Here is a 21,672-nt window from a genome sequence, read left to right on the forward strand (position 1 = left end):
CCAGAGTGGAGGAGCTGCTCCTGAGCCAGGTGGCTCCTGGACAACATCAACCCCAACAACTGACGTGCGTCATCATGGAGGCCGGAGTCACCCAGCAAGCTGACATGGAGCGTGCAGGTAACATGGCATAGCTGTAGACTACTGTTACCTCAATTGTTACAGCATGCTTATGTGAGATGAGTACTGTGTAGTTAGACGATGTGGTGCTTAGTGTTGTGCAATGGTAACAATTATGAATACAATCAGTGGGTCTGTGACTGTCAACCGTTGTACCACTGTAAGACTGCAAACACACAGTAGTGATGCAAAGTTGCTGCCACTGACAAAGTGTCTCATATCCTTGTAGGTCCCGCTGGTGTGACAGCAAGGCAGCTGACTCATGCTGGTGAATGTGTTCTACCTTTAATACTGCTAATGAAATGTGCATGTCATAGGTGAGGTGTAGGCCATGTACACGTAACACACATATGCATAATGCATGCTGTGCATGTTTGCTGTGAGACTATGCACATCCCAGTAACGTGGGTAGTTGCCTAAAACACATACAATACACAGAGCATTCCACATCATTGTGGCAACACTGATGTGGACATTGGATAGGCAGAGTTGATACACATTCACACAACATACACAATACTGGCATACGCAGCACACATTAACATGCTACACATGGCGTATTCATATGCCCGCTGTAAGGTCACACTACAGTATCCCACACACCATCCACACAGCGCACATTACATACCTGAGGGGTAGATGCCTCACATGTGGCTGTGCGACACTCTTCGACACATTACACATTAATGTTAGGCAATGCCCCCTATTGTGCACCTTACAAACCCATGTAATGACTGGCTGTGAAATGGTGACTGTAGCCATGGTACTGCAGTTCCGGTACAGCATGGTATGTGCCTGTGTGGCACACATTAGTAGCCTTGAGTGACCACATAATGCTGCAGGATGATGGCTCATGGTAGTACATGCCATCCAGTTACAGTGACCACAGTACTACACACAGCATTACCTGCTATGCACCTCAGTGTTGTGTGTGTGTGCAAACATAGTCACCTATACACAATACGCATAGCATTCACCATTTGTACAAAGTGACACATATATGTCTTGTAATGCTATTGAGTGTAGAGGTCACATGACACGCACTGTGTCTGTGTGATGCTGAATGTTGCAATGTTGCAGTTGTGTTGTAGCATGCCATGTCTGGCACTGGCATGTCCACAATATGTCCTACACTCACCATAACCACTGTACAATGTCCATGTTGAGCAATGGTATTCCAACAGGTAAACATGCACCACACATCCTGTGTGTATACATAGCATGCATGTGCTAATCCTGTGTCCACTATTATCTGCTGAAGACACAGACGCTCTCATCACAAATGGATATCTGTGTGACACACACAGATACACATCCAGCCATGGTATGTATACCTGTGAGGGATGGTGCACGGAACATTGCAGAGCTTATAATACTTGCACAGCACTGTCATGTCCATGTACACAGTGCGTTCCAGGGTGAGGCCAATCACTGAACATCATCACACATGCAAAGACATGTATAGTGTTTATTGGCAAGGGCTGACAACACCCGCACTGCATGTGGTTGGGAAACACACATCCTGCATGCTGACACATGTGATACAACTGTTTTCCTTGTGATACTGTACCCCACCATCACCTACTGAGTATGTTCTGGATTGCTCCTACTGTGTGTATGTGTGTGTGTGTGTGTGTGTGTGCGTGTGTGTGTGTGTGTGTGTGTCTGTGTGTTTTAGTGATGGGTGCATTTGTGTCCGTGTGTGCGTGTGTACATGTGTACATGTGTGCCGAGAAAGTGTGTTTTTGTCTTCCTCTCACAGGTGCGGACCTTGTGCTGGTTTACTGCAGCAGGGGAACTGATGTCACCGAGCAAAACAGTGATACTGATGATAGGTGTGTTGAGGCACAGACATGCTTGCCAGGGTCTATCGTTGGACCACCAATCAACAGTACACAGCTGTCGACCCCATCCATGCATACAGTCATACTGCCAATACATCCATCACCAATGCCCATAGCTGACGGACAGCGTATAGCTGGCATTGGCCAGGACAGTGTGGTATCCAAGGCACATGCATCCCAACACAGCAGCCATACCCAGATGTCTGGAAGGGTACCACAAAGGCAGATGTCCAGGGGTTCTCATAGGAGCAGTGCTGCTCATCTTGCCACTGGCAGACGTGCCACAGGTCTGACAACGTCACGCATGTTCCAGACTGTCATGGAGGCACAGGCACGTATGGAATGGTACACTAGACAGGGACTAAGGACACAGAGGGCACATACCGCCGTCATTCACAGTATCCGTAACCTAGCAGGTGCCATCCATCATTACACAGAGGTCAATGATAGACGTTGGGGAGAGACATTAGATATCCTCCGCAATGTCATGTCCATGTGTCAGGACAGTGCGGGAAGGTTGAGTCGTCGACATGGACGTATGCCAGCAACAGCAGCAGCAGGCAGTTGCCGTGGACGTCCCTCAAGCCACAGCCGCTCCCGTAGTGCCAGTACCAGCCTCTGCATTGTTGAGGGGAGCTGTCCATTGAACGTCCTAGAAGATCACGTGCACGTGGCTCTGGACAGTCCCAGCAGGGACCTATGTCCACTGTACATCTATCGACCTCTGGGGATAGTACCCAGTCTGGCTTAGTACCTGATAGTGTCAGTAGCACCTCTGCCAGGCACAGGTACCATATCCGTGGCCAGAGACGGTGATCTGTGAAACCTCGCAGGTACAGTCTGTGGCTGTCCCACAAATACCCGTATATGGCAGCCACATGGTGGAACTTTGTGCATGCAGACACACACACATACTCCAGACACCTAGGGCTAACACATACCCACACATATTACATCAACATTGCCCCATTCCAGTATTCTTGCCATACACACACACACACACACACACACACACACACACACACACATACATGTCGATTGGATGGCTCACAGTAGGCATCTGGCAAACCAACAACACACCCTGTGCATATGATGAAACCTGTGCCGCATCCTGTCATCTGTAACATCGATGCAGGAACAGGCTACCATGGTGCTGATGCACAGGGTGTCTTTATAGCAGTATAGCAATGTTAGCATGTTGTCAGCAATACAGTGTAATGATATTTGTATTCTGATATATGTAGCTGAGCAGGCATGATGCATTCATGCTAGGATTGTCATTGTAGTGTTGTTTACACCAGTGTTGGTTCCAATTGTGTATTGTCCAGCCACGTGACACTTGGCTGATGTGTGCAGTACTGGCAGCATGTGTTAGAAAGTGGACAGTATGTGTGGGATGTGTGTAGCACAGATTTGCAGGTGTACAGTTGTGAACATGGTGGAGGTGCACTGTCTGCATGTACGAGCATAGTGGACACATGGCCAGGGCGACATGCCCTGTATTACACAGTAACACTCCATAGTTTCTATTGGTGGGTAGTATGCATTGTACTACAAAGATTCCGGAACCTGACTATACATGTGTGTATGACATGGTTTGACAATATGCTGTGGGTGATACTGTTACTATCTGCCATTGTTTTGCATTCTGGTAGTATACATCACTTCCACAGCCTGACCATAACCAATTGTTAGATGATGTCTTGACAACCGACACACAGATGTAGGTCACACAGCAACTGTTGGATCCTTCAGGTACTATACTATGCCAGTAACCACTGGTATTCATCTACACCCATTACTGACACCACTTAGGTTTGGCATGTAGCTCTCAGATACAAGCAGTCACAGTAGGGATATGTCTGTCCACATCTTGTAATGCATACTGCAGCCTATAATGCATACTCCAGATGACACACACATCCTGCACAAGGGTATCATACAGACAGATGCCTGCTGTCAAACCCATGCTGGAAAGCTATAAGCCAAACTAAGCATAGTCATCCACCTTTATGAAACACATTATCCCCACAGCACCACATAGGTAGTAGCCAACAACATGATGAACAGGTACCGATGTGTACATGCAACCAAGTGTTACGTCATTTGTCCTTTGTTAATCACATTTCCAAAGGTATTTTTATATCCCTCGGTGGATCACATAAGCAATAAGGGGTCTGCATGCATATCCACAAAGGTTGTTCAACACCTGTTATAAATAGGCATCATTGACAGACTTTGCTGCGTTTGAACAGGTCTGGCATATACCCCGGCCATAGACCCTCACACACACATTCCAATAGGAACCGTAATGACTTTGTGTGACACAGATGACCTAGGCCAGGGATCACTGCAGTGGCTGGCCTTGTCACAAGCATACAGATGTGACCTACGGTCTAGGAAGCAGCAGCACAGTATGGCAAGGATCACAGCTGTGTTCTTGGAGAAAGCAGGGTTCCCACACATGCAATCGTTGAGGTTACATGTTCGTATATGTATTTGCCACACAGCAAGCTCACATGTGCAATGCATACCGATATGTCAACAGTAGTAAAAGCAAAACCCACAACACATTGACCAACAGTGTCACACACATACAGCACACACACTCATCAAGTGCACGATTCAAACCCCTACTTAACTACTTCATGATACTAGAGGAGTACGCATTAACACAATGCGCTATACACATTACTGGCAGTTCTCTTTTCCACAGGTATATTTGTAGGATGGTGACATCATCAGACTTGACAAAGGTTAGTTTACCACTTTGGAGGTGTTTCACTAGTCTCCTAAAAGGTTGCTCCTTCCCAAGGAGACCACACACAAACACATACACACAGTTGTCCAGTGCAGGATTCAAACCCCTACCCAACTACTTCATGATACTAGAGGAGTACGCATTAACACGACGCGCTATACACATTACTGGCAATTCTCTTTTCCACAGGTATATTTGTGGGATGGTGACATCACCAGACTTGACGAAGATTCGTTTACCATTTTGGAGGTGTTTCACTAGTCTCCTAAAAGGTTGCTCCTTCCCAAGGAGACCCCACACACAGACACACACACACACACACACACACACACACACACACACACACACACACACACACACACACACACACACACACACACACACACACACACACACACACACACTTGTCCAGTGCAGGATTCAAACCCCTACCTAACTACTTCATGATACTACAGGAGTACACATTAACACAAAGCGCTATACACATTACTGGTAATTATCCTTTCCACAGGTATAGTTGTAGGATGGTGACATTATCAGACTATACGAAGTGGGTTACATTGGGTGACATTAGATGGGCTACACTGATGGAATGTCTAAACACTTTGGCCATGTGATCATCAAAGGTGAATTTACTATCTACCTGCGTCCCCAGGGACATAATGACTTTTCTCCGTACATGCTGGAATACCACCTATGTGGTCATTTGTGTGCACTTTGTTTCACCCAAAGGGGATGACTATGCAATCTTTGCCATTCACCTTGATGGCATTGTTTTGACACCAGTTATCTGTCTCTGGAAAACACATCTGGAGGATATCTGTGTCAGCTGTACAGTCGATTATGGACCACAGTTACCATTCATCTGCAAACCTGTACAGTCATACACCTGCCGTGCTTCCCTGTATCTCTAAGCAGTATCTACTGAACATGTGGGGTCCTAGGACCAAGACCTGTGTGATGCCATTTGTGACTGGCTTGGAGATGGACATGGCACCCGCAACTATGAACATGTGTGTTTGATCTGTGAGCCACTTGGCCACCCATCCTGTGACATAGCTGTTAATGTTCAAGCTGGTACATGTGTCCATGATGACAGAGTGGGTAATGGTGTAGTAAGCCCTTAGTGAGGTCCAGGTGGGCTGTGTGGACTACTTTCACCTCCATCTATGCTCATGGTAACTGTTTTAAATAACTCATCTAGGTTGGGGAGCCAGGCTGTGCCTTTGACAAGGCAAAGTTGTGTAGAGTCCAGTGTCTGGAGATCTACAATGTCTCAGTGTCTGGGTTCCATGACAATTGGCTCAATAGCTCTGTATACCCGGCTGAGTAGAGATATTGGCCAATGGTTGCCAGGTTCTGTTTTGGCACACCCTTTGTGGTGCTGGATGACTGTTAGTGTATGCCATTCTTTGGGTACATAGCCTGTGGTACGGCTGAGTCTGGACAGTGAATGTAGGCGAGTGTGTAGCTACTTATGGGCCTAGTGTAAGACACAGCCTGGGACAACATACAGTCACACTGATGCTATGTTCTTAGCTTTGGTGATGGCTGTCTTTACCTGCATGTCCATGACGTCTGGTCTCCGCATCCTTCTGTGATGGACACAGGCCCTTTTGGAGGTGATGGGGGGGGGGCGTTTACACTGAACTTGTCCCCCTGGATGTGGGCAATGAATGTTGGTTTGATGCATTTCATTCCTTTTTTCAGTAGCTGACAGCATATTTGGTAGTTGACAACTATATGTCTGGTATAGTGACCCAAGGCTTTGTGGTTGTTATTCTTACATTCCTTGGCTATTTGTCTTTCAAAAACGGCCTGGGATCATTTTATGAGCGATCATTGTTTCTTCCTGATAATGATCAGTGATGCCTTTCCTTTCGTGAAGTTGGATCTATCATGTGTTCGTTTCTTCCTTCTCTTGTCTAGCTTATTTATGGACAACATACACCTGCTTGTTGTCCTATTTTTGGGGGAGTGCATCCTGGTTTTATTTGTGATGTCTCATTCCATGCATCCCTGTAGATGCTCATAGGATGCACTTGTGAATATTTCTGCAGATTGCATACCATTAGCCTATAGCAAGAGGTGTTTGAAACTTTCCACTGTGCTCTGGGGAAGTGTGCAGTTTGCTTTTGCAAATGTCTTCACAGTGGTTTCATTAACTTGGTGTGGCTGCGGGATGTGGATGTCCAGTGTGATTACTTCCTGATCTGATATTCACAGAGAGGGGTTTATTTCTGTTGTGGAACACTGGTACCCCATGTTGGTGATGATCATGTCCAGTATGTTGTCACCTGTAGTGGCCGTGCTGACCAGCTGTTCCAGGGTGTTAGAGTTTCTTAACTGTAGGACACATTGGGCATAAGATGTTGTATAAGAGTAATTCACACACTCAATGTTTGGGTAGTTGTAATCTCCTCATATAATGGTGTTTGATAGGACCTTTATATTTGCCATTGTTCTCCGGAATACTGAGTGGGGTTCCTGAGACAAGGTACGTGATCTGTAGCAGGCTACAATCTGATGGGCAGCTTTGCCCAACCTTAGTTGCACTTGCATGGTCTCCATGGCCTCATGCTGTGCCAGTAACCTGAAGGTGTAGATATCCATAAGGTAAATGGCTACACCCCTTCCTTTTGTAATTAACTCTTGGTTTTGGGTCCAAAGGTCAGAGTGATTGTGAGTGTTTTACATGGATCATATCCAGCAGATCTATGTTTGACATAGCTTTGTATGTTAGGCAGTGAACACCTCTGAGTTGGCGATATGTGAGGGAGTACGGATGGAGCATTTTGTGATGGTCTGTGTATGGCATGTATTTCAGGACACTAATGCTATGAGATATTGCTGCTGGCTTTCCAGTTAGTGTAGTTGTCTTGTGAGGTACATAGCAACAGTGGCGTTGTACTCCTTTATAGTTCTAGTGAGTGGCGAGAAGAAGGGAACACTGTCCTCTTTTATTCTGCATGAGACACATTTTGTGATTAGGTGTGCCACATAAAGAGCGTTTCCTGACTACTCAGTTGTATCCACTGTCCACCTGTGACCCAGGGTCTCGTCACACTTACAGTGTGAGGTATACTACCACCTATGTTGTAGTTCTTGGCTACAGGGATTTTAACAAAGGTGATGATAATGCACCTTTTGGCAATGAGCTACAGCCCATGGCTTGGACAACAGCCATCTGTCTCAGTGAGGCCCTTTTGTAGGATGTCCACATCTTTAGTGTTTACAATGATGGCTCCTAGTTTGCAGTCCTCTGGAAACTTCAGTAGCCACAGACCTTCCATGTTAATGTTTACTTCAGGGAAGTGGATACTACACAGCCTGGGAAGTTATCTTGTCCCATGGCTGCTGTGATACTGGATTCGGAGAGTGTTTTTTACCTGTGCAGATGTGATGACAGCAAATTTGCAGTCTTCCATTATAGACATGTGCCCTTTCATGGGTGAGAGGGGGGTAAAGTTAACAATGATCCTATCTGCCAGGATGTTGCCAATATCAGTTGGCTCTGTACATTTAGTGCCATTCAGCTGTAACTCACAACAGATCCGAGTGTAACCATGACTTGGACCTGTCTGTTGGGCAGACATCTCCTGCGTAGACAGTATGTAACAGAGTACAGCTTGGGTTACATTCATTCTTGTTGCATGGGGCAACTATTTGAGGCCAGTAATCCTCTTGTTAAGGTACTTCATTGGTCTTTCTAGCTGCTGAACGTGCCTAGTCAGATTCATCGCAAGTGTGCTGTGGTACTCTCTGACAAGTTTGAAGACTGCTGAGTAGTGGCAACCTCCTTTGACCTACATGCACAGAGCTTGGCAGTTTGTCTGAACACATAGAAGGATTTTCTGACCAGTTTGTGATTGTGTTTCTGGAAGTAGTGATGACTATACACATTTGTCCATAGATCCCTTATTATCACATCCGTATTTAACCTAAGTGTGTGGGCATGCCCAGTATGACCTTTCAGTGTGATGCTGCATGAAAACCAATACATTTGTTGCAGTGTGTGAGCACGCACAGTATACACATTTCTACTATATGTGTATGGTAAATCAAGGTGTATTTTTACAGCAGGGCTCACCTTTGTGTCATAGATCTGCAGGGATCATGCTGTGCCTACAGGGCTTCCATGACTCACTTTGCATAGACTTATGAGCATTTCTGCATACTGGGGGGACAGCTATTCTTTGTACATTTCTACCCGTGGGCACACCGGATTGTTACTGTGGGTGTACATAGGATGTGGGTTTCACCTGACACTTCTACACATTTGCTGTGCCTATACTGCTATGTACAGGACACCATTACAGTCTGTACTGCTGCCTATCGTACTGGCTTGAGGCATACTACTGTATTACAGATCTTAGCGTCCATTGTCACATATATTAGCTTGCAACTTCATAGCCTACACAACCCACATCACAATGCCTGGCCTGGTGTTCTCTGTCTGCATAGGTGTGTGGGTGAGGTTACCCATTTGCCTCATTAGGGGCATGATACAGTATTGCTTTGTGTTTGCATTAGTGTACAATTGTCCTGCTGTGTCTGTGCCACTGTAATGCTATCATGGCTTAGTGGTTCTGTACTGCGACTATAGTGCACAGTAACCTAGGTTCAAGCCCTGTCACTGCTTTTTATTTTCATGGTGGCCAGACCAGACTGGTTAAGGAACAGTAAAGCAGTTATGAGCATGCTTAAGTGACTTTGCTCAACTTTGCCCGACCTTGGCCAACATTGCACGAACAATTTTATTTACATATACTAGATATTGGCAGAAGCTGCTTAGCACTGCTTTATATTGCTTCAAACATGTCAATCATGCCTCACGTGGTGCTGCAGGGCTGCCTATGTCGGATGCACATACTACACTCCCTACACATGTTTGGAAACAGGTAGTGTCAAGTTAGGCATCCCTTTTTTTTTATGTGCGAGTCAGAGAGAGGTATCACTTCCAGGGTTCCTACTGAGCCAGTGCATGTGCTATGAATTGCCCCTTTGCAAAGGCCAAGGAATACTGGGTATGTCTCCTTCTGCCTACTGGGGCAGGCTCAGGTTGTTCCTCCTCAGAGTCACGCTCTGCCTGTGCAGGCCTTGGCAATGATGGGGGGGGGCTGTTTGGCCCTGCCCCATGCTGTTCCTGCTGCAGCTGTTTTCACAGGATCATATTGTGTAGCATGGCACATACCATGACAATTTGGGTACATATAGTTGGAGAGTACTGCAAGGCTCCACCAGATGTGTCCAGGCACAGGAACCGTGACTTTAGCATCCCAAACACACGCTCGATTACATTTCGTGTTTGTGCATGTGCCTCATTATGGTGTTCTTGTTCAGGTGTGTGTGCATTTCTGATGGATGTCATCAGCCACAGCTCAAGTGCATATCCAGCATCCCCCACTAGGTGACCATCGGGGATGTCCCCATTGGCAAATGTCTGGTACAGCTGCGTCAGATGCCAGATATGGGAATCATGGTAGCTTCCAGGGCAGCCAGCACACACATTCAGTATTATGCCCTGGGCATCGCACACAACCTGGTAATTGGAGTGGAAGCCCTTGCGGTTGATGTAGGCCCCTACCCCACTCACCGGCTAGTGCTTTGATGTGTATGTGCGTGCAGTCAATTGCACCAACAACCTCAGGGTATTCCGCTATTTGCTGGAAGAGACTCATATTGCTGGCCAATACCTCACGGGAATTGGGGAAATATACATGATCACGGACATGTGCTGACATGGCATTCAGGAACTGGTGCAGTACCCTGGATGCTGATGCCTGTGAAATCCCCATCATATCACCAGTTGGTCTCTGGAAGGTACCTGTTGCTAGTATTCTTAGACCAACACAAACCTTGGTTTCCACTGGGATGGGTTCCCCTCTGTTGGTTCTGTGTGTGAGGCGTGGCCTGCACAGCTCAACAATTTGCTGAAGGAGGTCTCTGTCCACTCTACAGTGCTCCACTATCTCCAGCTCATGTAGCCCCTGGTAGGTTACCCTGGATCTGTACACTCTTCTCAGTCTCCTCACTGTGAGTTGCTCAGCAGCATTCACAATGGCACCACCCTCAGCATCTTGCACATGTTGCCTTATAACAGCAATGGCAGCCCCTAACATTTTTATGTCTCAGTTTAAGCTTTTTAAGTTTTCACTTCTCTTTGTAGACTGCAGTGTTGCAGTGTTTCTGAGAAAAACATGGGGGAATGTTGTTTGCACAGTTTTAAGTGCTAGGCTAGTGTACTGCCTGTGTAATTGGCAGATTGTGATTGATTTCACCTGGCAGCTCTGCTAGTTCTCCTTGGTTAACTTCCTACTACTTCTTTTCCTTCCTTTTCCCATTTCTGTTTCCACAGGGGGCAGCGCCGTGGCAAACATGCGCACACAGGCTTACACAGGCTTAGGCAGGTGCACATTCGTGTATACAAGCTTAGACGACCTTACACAGGCTTACACGGGCGCATACACGTGCACACAGGCTTAGACGGGTTTACACGCGCGCACACAGTGTAAGCAGCTTTGCAAGAAACTTTAGTGATAGCCACGGCGTACACCTTCAGTTTCTGGATTTCAGTTTAGACAACTGTAGACACACCTCTTTTAGTCCTGAGGAACTCGCAGTAAATACATGCCACTCTGCTCCAATAAGCTTAGAGTTTTTTTGATACATACCCCATCATGATGTCACCCATCTTCTACTCTGTTACTCCCCTTATCCTACTCTTACACTCTAGGGACATGGTTCACATAGCAGGAAAAATTGGGATTCACTATCCTTATCCTCATTTGCACAGGATTGCCTACAAATGTTTGGTTACATCTCTCAGACTGAGCTTCTCCCCTTGGCAACCTCTACTCAGTAGCCATGTTGTCTTCAGCCTGCCATTCACTTGCATGGCAGATGAATATTTTGAATAAGTTCCCTATTTGTGGCTTTTATTTTTTGTTTTTCTGGTTTTTAGAGTGCAGCACGTTTGTGCAGCACTGCGCAACGCTTAAACATTGGAGATAGAGGGAAAAAAATACATTTTTTTTATTTTGCAATGGAAAAAACTGCCAATGGACATATATTTGGCCATTGGCATGCTTCCTCAACTGGATGCATCCTTTATTTGGAGCTGTCATGGCTCCATTTTGCTATTTGCAGAACGGTACTCAGTTGCCAACAGAGTACATTTCTGCAAATAACACTACTCTTACTTGGAAAGGTTAGTGTTTCCTGGATCGCAAATCTACCTCATTTGCATAGCTTTCAGCAGCAAATGAGGTAATTTGCATAAACTAACCCTGTCCATGCAAGAGTAGTTTTAGGAGCTCCCTTGCATGCCCCTGCCGGCTGTTCCTGGATCGCTCTGCAGACACGTTGGCTGCATGGAGTCTTACTCTACTCTTAGACTCCATGCAAGCCTTCGTGAATCCGGCCCAGAGAGTTTAAAATTTTAAAAAGCATAAAACGCAAGCGGCTTTGTGACAAGAAACTCATTTCCTGCAAGATGATGCCTAGTAGGCAACTAAGATCTGAAAATCACCTACTTCTAAAAGTAGAAAAGCCCACCTTACCTGCTGATCAACTTCTCAACTCCTCTACTACTTCAACGTCGCCAAACTATGAAACTCACTTCCACCTTGTACAAGAAACACAGGGAGCACCACCACCTTCAAGCATACACTGAAAAATCATCTCAACTCTTCCTATGTACCTGCTCTATAACCTAACCTCTTCCTTCTCCTTATATGATAACTAAACTCCTATGCTTTTTGCTACTACTGACTGATGATACTTTCTCCATATTTATTATTTTTTCATCACTTGTTGATATTGGTACAATAATGCTGATTATACAATGACCCCCCCCCCAATTAATATTCCAAAACGTGTACGCTGATTGGTCAGCGTGCCAGTTGTAAATCAGACTTATACTAATGGAAACAGCTCCAGTCGCCCGGACTTTTTTCATTAGTATAAGTCTACTTTTTTTGTGTGTTAGGCAGCAACGGAGAACAGAAGAGCTCCGTTGCTGTAATCTTGCTATGTTAAATGAGTTTAACATAGCAAGACAGCTTTAAAAAAGGGAACGGAGATCTTCCTTTCTCCGTTGCTGCCTCTACACACAGCTCTGATGTACTGTGTAAGCATACGCATGCGCAGTACATCAGAACTGCTCCAGGATACCGGACAGCTGCAGAAGGGCAGCACAGAGGCATTATACAATGCCATTATTTAAGAAAAGTAAGTATTTTCTTTCTTAAATAATGTCACTGTACAATAGCAATAACCCACACATAGGTGTGGGTAATGCTGGATTTACCCACGGTTGTCTTTGTTTGGCCACTCAGGCTTCGCTCTCGTCTCGTGACCAAACCACACCAAATGTGAGTAAATCCATCATTACCCATACCCAGGCATGGGTTATTGCTTAATTAATATATCCCTTTGTATACCTCTTTGATATAATTAATCTGGCAACCAACTAGATTCCTGCTTTTAAGTATATATTCTGTATATATTACTGTAATCAAACCAACTAAATTTCTACTTTTATGCCTACATTATGTATATACTACTGTAATCACTATGTGTAACACTGTTTCTACTTCTATACCAGTTAATGTTTGTTTATTTTTTTTTTTCTGTATCTATGTTCTTGTCAGAGCTTTTTTCCCCGGGCGTCCACTGAAAACGGGGTCTTTTAGGCCCAGTGGACTTTCCTTGTAAACAAGTGCAATAAAACAAATAAAATAAATATGATATAGCAGACTAAATATAAAGGAAAATATAGCACTATCGAGTTCTGGTTTTAATAAAAAAGAGACAGAGGTACAGCAATCTTATGACAATTTTCTATTATAATGTCTATTATTGACTTGTGCAGTGATAAGGTATGATATCTATAGTCATTATTGAATAACAGAAAAGAATATAATGGATTTCAAGATTTGGAGCTAAAATGTCAGACATGAAGTGATGTATAATAATGGCATAAAACCTTAACTGCATACTTGAGAACATGGTTTTGGTGCAAACCTAGAGCTTTAGCATCAGCTAAGGCTTTAGTAAACTCTTACTGACTTACTTAATCTTAAAGATGTGAACTACTTTTCTAAACAAGTTTTTGTTCGTTTGTTTTACACTTATTACTCTAACAGATTTTAGAGTACATATATTTCAAATTATTTGGTTTCTGAAGCAGAAAGGGTAAAGATGATAACCTGTCTTATATCATATCATAACAGAATAATGACACATCCAAAGAAAATTATTATAGTTCACATTTATTATTATTTATCAATATGAAAACATAAGAGAAAACCCTCTAGTGCTTAGCAGTTGGGGGTGTCTTCAGAGTGCTATAACACAATCTCAGGTTTAAGGATCAGAGCATTATGTGAATCCCTAGACAATGAAACTATGCCAATGTTGGAATCAACAACTGTTGGCTGTGAAAGAAAGAAAAAAAACTCCCATTAGTGATAACAATATCAGCCCCAAAAATCACCTTAGTATAACAGAACCTCCAGCACAAACCAGCATGAATTTCCCCTGAAGACAGAGGAGTCAGAGTTGACAGTGTATATAGTTTGCTTAGCCGTGCATTTATTCTATGTAACAGCTCAGGGCAAAGCCTACAATGGCGTCAATGTCAAGAAACTGGTGTCTACCATATTACGGAGAAAAAAGGCCATGGAGAGTCTTGAATCTGACCGAGAAACGGGGTTGAAGATGAAAAGAAAATTGATACAGACAGTACAGATCAAAACAAGAATATGACCACAACTGACAATGGAACCAGCTATTGTGAGGGTCTGGAAGAGCCAGTACTGTTAACTAGGAACAAGAAAAAAAAGTGGCTCCTCTAACAAAGGTTAAAAACAAACATGCATAGACAAAAATTTATATTTTTTATTTAATTAATTTTATATTTTGATCAGGAAATCCTGGAGGAGTAAGCCTAGTTCTGTGAACAAAAACATAGCAGTTGAGAGGTAAGATCTATACAATTTCTAAAATGCTGCCCTGTCTTTCAATGCTGAGACTAAGCAAAATTGCAAGTAATGCAAACTGTACACTGCTGCTTTCCAAACAGTTGCTCAAGTTACCTGGGGTTCCTTTATTTCTTATGTTGTCTGTGCTTTCCACAGTTTCACCACCTTGTTCCTTTTCTATATTTCTGTAAATCAAATAAAAATAAGTTACAATCTTACTATTATACTTGCTGACCACAAATTTTGCAGAAGGGCTTCCTTATACTAATATGAGATAATATTTTCAATAATACTGACTGAAATGAACAACACATGCATACAGTGTCAGTAGTGTAATAACTGGAAAACTTCCTTCTGGAGCAGAAGGCTGTTAGTTCTATTCCCACACCAGATGTATCAATTGCTGACACTGCAGTGCAGTATAAGGAGGTTGCTGCACTCCTTGGTGTCTTCCTGCATATGAGATGTTAAACCAAGGTCCCATCTACTTGAGTTGGTGGTAGCTCAACTGGAATTAAAAGATCCCATGACACCTAGCAAAAAGAGTTGGGGTCCTTTATTAATAAAATGCAAAAGCATTACTTACATATTTGCAAAATGTACATAAATTTATAGGCACATATATACACATTTTTATTATTATTATTTTTTACTATTTATCATTTGTCTTATAGCATTTTCATTGCTATTTTTATAATAGACCCCATTCCTTCTTCCACAATCATAATCTTTTAGTTATGTACTCACCATAACTTCAGATGTTTGGGATCCATCTCGCCTACATTCTGAATGATGGGTTCGGAGCCGAGGGCACGCTTATGCCAAAGAGCGAAGTCTCTTATTGGCTGAGCTTACTATATCCCAGGATGCACCACTACCAGTCCCCCAGATCTAGTTTGTCCGCATACATGCACACACGCATACCCTGCTTATATAACATCGTCAGATGAAACAAGATAAAAACAGTTGAACTCAAAACCGTTCAATCTCTTCTGATCTGCAAGGCAGGGGGAAGGAGGGTGGGTATCAGGAATGGCGAGATGGATTCCAAACATCTGAAGTTATGGTGAGGAGATAACTAAAAGATGTTATGTGATCCTATCTCCTACATTCTGAATGATGGGACAGCGTCCTAGCACCTGAATCCTGGGTGGCTCACTGGAAAACACTCCTGAGTACCGTGGAACCAAATGATGCTCGTCCTTTAGATGCCACATCCAATTTGTAGTGGGAAATGAAAGTGTGCGGGTTGGACCAAGTAGCCGCAGCACAAATTTAAATAGCGAGCTTGGAATGAAAGGCTATAGAAGTAGCCATAGCTCTAGTAGAATGAGCTTTGATAGATGATGTAAGATGTTTATTCGAAGAAGAATAGGCCTGAGTTATGCAATCTCTGATCCATTTTGAGATTGTAGCTTTTGTGATGGTTTGACCCAACTTATTATCTGAGAAGGACACAAACAACTGGTCTGACTTATGAAGTTGCTGAGTCCTGTCTAAATAGAAGCGTAATTGCCTGTGAACATCCAATTTATGGAGAGTGTATTCTGCTTCATTAGAGAATTTTGGAAAGAAAACTGGTAGTTCTAGAGATTGTTGAAGACAGAAACTAGAGCAGACCTTTGGGACAAAGGATGGATTAGGCCTAAGTGATACTCTATCCTTGTGGAAAATCAAGTACGGTGGTTTAATAGACAGGGCTTGAAGCTCTGAGACTCTCCTTGCAGAAGTAATAGCCACTAAGAATGCCGTTTTCCAAGACAGATATTTTAATTCATGTAGCAGCCGGTTCAAAAGGGGAGATGTTAATGCAAGTACCAAATCAAGATCCCACGGAGGTGCAGGATGAAAAACTGGTGGTCTTAACAGACTACCTTTAATGAACGTTTTGCATAGTCTGTTGCTCATCAAAGGAGGATCCGTGGATTCATGGAATTTAGAGATAGCAGCTAGTTGAACTTTAATAGTTGAGACAGAAGATCCCTGATTAAACAGGGATGTTAAGAATTTCAAAACCTCTGGGACAGGAGCAGTGATAGGGTCTAAGCCCTTGAGTTGAGCCCAGATAGCAAACCTCTTCCACTTACTGAGGTACAATTTGTTAGTGGTGGGTTTGTGGGCAAGATAAAATGTGAACTACTTCGGTCTAGTGTGTGACTTCTAACTAAGGTTGGAAGTGGAGGAGCCAAGCTGTCAATTTCAGAGATTGAAGGGACTGATGCCAATGTCCCGACTGATGGATTAGCAACGGGATCAGGTCTAAAGTCCACGGATCGTCCACTGCATGCTTTTTCAGGTAAGGAAACCATATCTGACGAGGCCAGTATGGGGCAATCAGAATCATTGAAGACCCTAGTTGAGAAGCTTTTGAATAACTTTGGGAAGGAGGAATTGGAGGAAAGGCATAAAGTAGCCCTGTTGGCCAAGGTTGTGCTAGAGCATCCATGGCTGGTACTTCCTGATGTGGAATCAAGGAGAAGAACCTTCGGCACTTGGTGTTCTGTGGAGTTGCAAATAGGCCCCATCTCTTGAAAACCTGGGCTGCTACTGTGGTTCAGAGACCATTCGTGAGGAGAGAATTATCCTGCTTAATTTGTCCGCCAATACATTTGACTTTCCCGGGATGTGGGTCGCTACCAAGAAGCGGTTGGTAGCTACAGCCCATTCCCACACTCTCATGGCCTCTCTGCAAAGGATCTGGTCCCTCCTTGTTTGTTCAGATGCCAAACCACCGACATGTTGTCTGTGTGGATGGCGATGATGCCCTGAGGAAGAAACTTGTGTAAGGCCTGTAGGGATAGAAGTACAGCCCTCATCTCCAACACGTTGATGTGGAGGAGCTTCTTCCGAAGCCAAGAGCCCTGAACTAGCCTGCCCAGACAATGCCCCCACCCTATCTGGGAGGCATCTGTCGTGAGGGTAACCACCGGAGGGGAGAACAAAGGGTTTTCCTGATCCAAGTTGGATGTCTGAAGCCACCAGCGAAGGTCCCTTTGCATATGTCCGTAATCATGATGTGATGATTGAGGGGAAGATCCTGAAAGGACCATTGAGTTGACAAGAGCCACTGAAGAATCCTCATGTGTAATCTTGCTAGAGGAACTAAAAGAACCGTGGCAGACATTGAGCCTAAGACCTGTAGGACCATCCTGGCTGGGGCTTTGGATCTCGAGATCAGAGCTTGAACTTGGCCCTGTAAAGTTCGGATCCTCAGGAAGAAAGACGCATCAATCTTGAGTCTATCTCTGCTCCTATAAACTTTATGCTGAGAGGGCAGCAAGACAGACTTTGACCAATTGAATGTAATCCCTAGGGTAACACCCAGGAAGATGGTGGATTTGTGGTTGTCCATTAGTAGATGCCTGGTGGTGGCAGTCAGGACCCAGTCGTCGTGATAGGGAAACACTTGGAATCCAAGACCTCTCAGGTGAGCCGTCACTACTGCCAAACACTTGGTGAACACCCTGGGGGCTGTGGTGAGACCAAAGGGCAGAGCACAAAATTGGTAATGACTGACTCCCAGGCTGAAGCGCAGATACCTTCTGGACGCCTGATGTATCGGAATGTGATAATAGGCGTCCTTGAGATCTATGGAGCACATCCAAACATCCTTCTCCAACAACGGGAGAATGGATTGTAACGTGACCATTCGAATCTGGATTACGGATTGGTTCAGTCTGCTGAGATCCAATATTGGTCTCAGGTCCCCTGTCTTTTGGCACTAAAAGAACCTGGAGTAATTTCCTGATCCGATCTGGTCTGTGGGGACCGGTTGGATGACTCCTTTTCTAGCAGCTTTAAAGCTTCTGCGGCTGCTATTTCCCTTTGACTGGGTGGTGGGTCCGGGATTCTCTTGGACGGAGGGGTGAGTCTTTGAATGGGATGGTGTAACCTCCGCACGATCCGGCACCCATCTGTCCTGAGTGATTGACTCCCAGGCTTTTAGGTGCTTGGCAACGACACCCGACTGGCTCCGAGCAGCACAGCCGGGCAATCCCTCATGTCGTGGGAGGCTGAAGAGCCACGAAAGGACTCATGGTCTCCAGAATTGCGGGCCCTCTGCCGCCTCTGGGACGGCGTCCCTGAAAATTTCCCGCCTCTGCCTCTGGGGAATCTTCCTGCTGTTGGGAGAAAAACTTAGATTTTCGAACCACATTTTCCCTCCTTTGGCCTTGGGGTAAGGCCGAAGGGAGTGGAATAACGGGCCCCTACGGCAGATAACGTTTTCCCTCTTGCTCACAGCGGTAAGGGTGTCTTTCACCTTGGGTCCAAACAATGAGGACCCATCAAAGGGGAAGGAAGACTTGAAGGCCTCCAAGAACTGACACAAGCGGAGCCAGGCTTGTCACGAGAGCCACGCCTGTGCCTATAGGAAATGAGCCTCATGGACGAGTTAGAAATTGACGTAAGGATAGCCAACTGAGAGCTAACCGACTGGGCTAGCTGCTCAGGTAGGTTACCGAGAGGGAATCTGACAACTCCTTGACCAGATCCCTCTGAAGCCTGGTAAAATGTGCCAAGTAATTCAGAGACCTTAAGGTAAAGGCCGCTGAAGTCAGGTATCCATACTCCTAGACTCCTTATTAGGAGGATGGATAGGCCTCTGCCACGCCCTGTTGTGTAGCAGATGCCACCACCATGGCATCTACAGCCACGCCTTTAGTAAGGAACTCCTTCTCGGGGAGCAGATAAAATTTATTTGGACGAGAAGGGACTGGTTCCACGGTATCTGGATTCGCCCCACCTTCACAAACTAAATCCAGAAGCTCGTCAAGGGCGGAGACACCCAGGAGGCGGAGGGCTGAGCCCCAAAGGCCTTGAGGAGCACTGATTCGTCAGCAGAGGGGGTTTGGATATCCAGCTGTTTGAGGATCTCTAAGATGTCTGCAAATGAGACATCATCCGAGACCCTCCGCCTCATCCATATCAGTGTCCGATGTAATAGACTCGGGGAGTCCACGTGCTTCCTCTTGCACGATCTCTTCCTTGGGGTTCCTCTGAAGACAACTCAAGAACCCTCAGGAGGAGGGGAACCCCCACTGGGGTAACCTCAGGCCTCGGGGCTCCGCTGGTTACGGACAGGGGAACTGCCAAAGACCCAGTCTCCACGCCCAGGAAGGTGCTGGTAAACCGGAGAGATGGCACTCCTCATGGCCCTGAAAGCCGGACCCCAGAATCCTGGGAGTGTCCGGTCTCGGAGCCATGATAGTCGACGGAAGTCCCGCACCGAGAGGGAGGCTCGGAACCGAAAGCATAGGTCCCAAACATCACCTCCAGCCGAAGAAGTCCGTACAAACTCGGACCCGAGGACCGGTTCGGAGCCGACCCTGAGATCTCCACCGGCTCCAACAGCACCTGCTCCGGGAGCCAAGCAGTCGGAGGAGGAATGGCAATGGGTGGGCCATGGTCATGCCAACTGGGTCGGAACAAACAAATTTTGGAAGACTGGGGACTGGAACAGTCTTTGGAGCACCCTGTCTATATCAGAAGACATCCTCAAGACCGAGAGGAAACAGAACGGGTTCGAGAAGGCCTCCATCGGCCCCAAGGGACTAGGGGACCGTCCGGCGACTCGATGAGAATCGGCGCCGAGGGAATACTCACACCAGGTTCCATCGGTGCCGAGGTAGACTTCGCCGAGGAGGAAGTGTCTGTTGTCGGCTCCGAGCAGTGGAGCTTTAAGGTGACCCGCCTCGATGCCGCAGCCATCGGCTCCGAAGCCAGAGGAGTCGATACTGGTGGCATCGAGGCAGGACCTCGGCTCCAAGTCTTAAGGAGGCCTGCCTAGGTCTCTTGGCAGTCGGATCCGACGGACTGGTCGGAACCAAGCCCTTTTCTTTTGGCAGGAGCCGGAGAGGATGCCAAGGCTTCTTCAAAAGAGGGTTTAATTAACCCTTAAGAATCAATTTATTTTTCCTCTCCTGGAGGACCCTTGAGGAAAAAGCGTGACATACGCTGCATGACTCCTGCAAGTGCTTTGCCCCTAGACAATATACACAGAGCAAATGATCGTCAGTAATAGACATCTTAAAACCACATTTAACATTTTTAAAGCCAAGGCCTAGGGGTTTGAGACATGATGTTCAACAATTCTTTGACAGGAATTCAAACAACTATAGATTTGCTTGTGATAAATCTAAGCTTATAGTTAAAGTTTAACACAAACACTAGCTGTAAATGACAGGAACTCTCAACTACTGTAGACTAGAGACCCTGAAAGGTTTTCAAAGGTTGACCGTCTGGGAAGGCCCTGATGGGTAAATAAAACAAACTCAACCCAATCACACACAACAATCTTCACAATCCAAACGTACACAAAGAAGCGATAGCCGTTAAAACAGCTTTTGTGACCAAAACAGCAAAAACTGACAGAAAAGTAGTTAATAAAGCTACTCAGCCCAGCCAGCTCGAGACCACGCTCAAGAGGGAAGCGGCAAACGAGATCTGGGGACTGGTAGTGGTGCATCCTGGGATATAGTAAGCTCAGCCAATAAGAGACTGAACCCATCATTCAGAATGTAGGCGAGATAGGATCACATAACATCTAATTTTTCATAATATATCAGACAAAATCTATTTCCTATTAAACAAAATGTTCATACAGTTTTTCATACCAAATAATCCATATTATATAAAACAATCTCTTATCTGCCCTTCTCACATATTCTTTTTGTTCTTACAACAGGCATGCATAATCATATTCATATCTATGTTGTTTGTCATTAATATTCTCAAAAAAAAGAGATTCACTACTCTTTTACATTAAAAAAAAAACAAAAAAAAAAAAAAACACATGTTCAGTCTCTTCCTCCACACAAAATAAACTCTTTAAAGTTTCTCTTTATTTGGCAGATCCCCCCTTACTAGTAACTTGCATATTACCAGTCTCTATAGGAAGTCCTCTAACACTCTACTATATTGGTACACCACTTTTACCTTACTTTAATGGCCTTAATCATAAATT

General features: G+C 45.1%; 1 protein-coding gene across 2 annotated transcripts in view; it reads right to left on the reverse strand.

Moving 5' to 3' along the window:
- CEP162 (centrosomal protein 162) overlaps positions 1 to 21,672 on the reverse strand; it is a 2,095,315-nt gene that overhangs the window by 1,769,692 nt on the left and 303,951 nt on the right. For both annotated transcript variants that reach the window (XM_044066152.1, XM_044066151.1), the window contains exon 6: positions 14,823 to 14,893. In XM_044066152.1, the coding sequence (XP_043922087.1) occupies positions 14,823 to 14,893 (71 nt within the window). The remainder of the gene's footprint in view (positions 1 to 14,822; positions 14,894 to 21,672) is intronic.

Source organism: Protopterus annectens, chromosome 1.part0 (assembly GCF_019279795.1).
Source record: "Protopterus annectens isolate FY-2018-M chromosome 1.part0, PAN1.0, whole genome shotgun sequence".
In the NCBI taxonomy this organism is placed as follows: Eukaryota; Metazoa; Chordata; order Ceratodontiformes; family Protopteridae; genus Protopterus; species Protopterus annectens.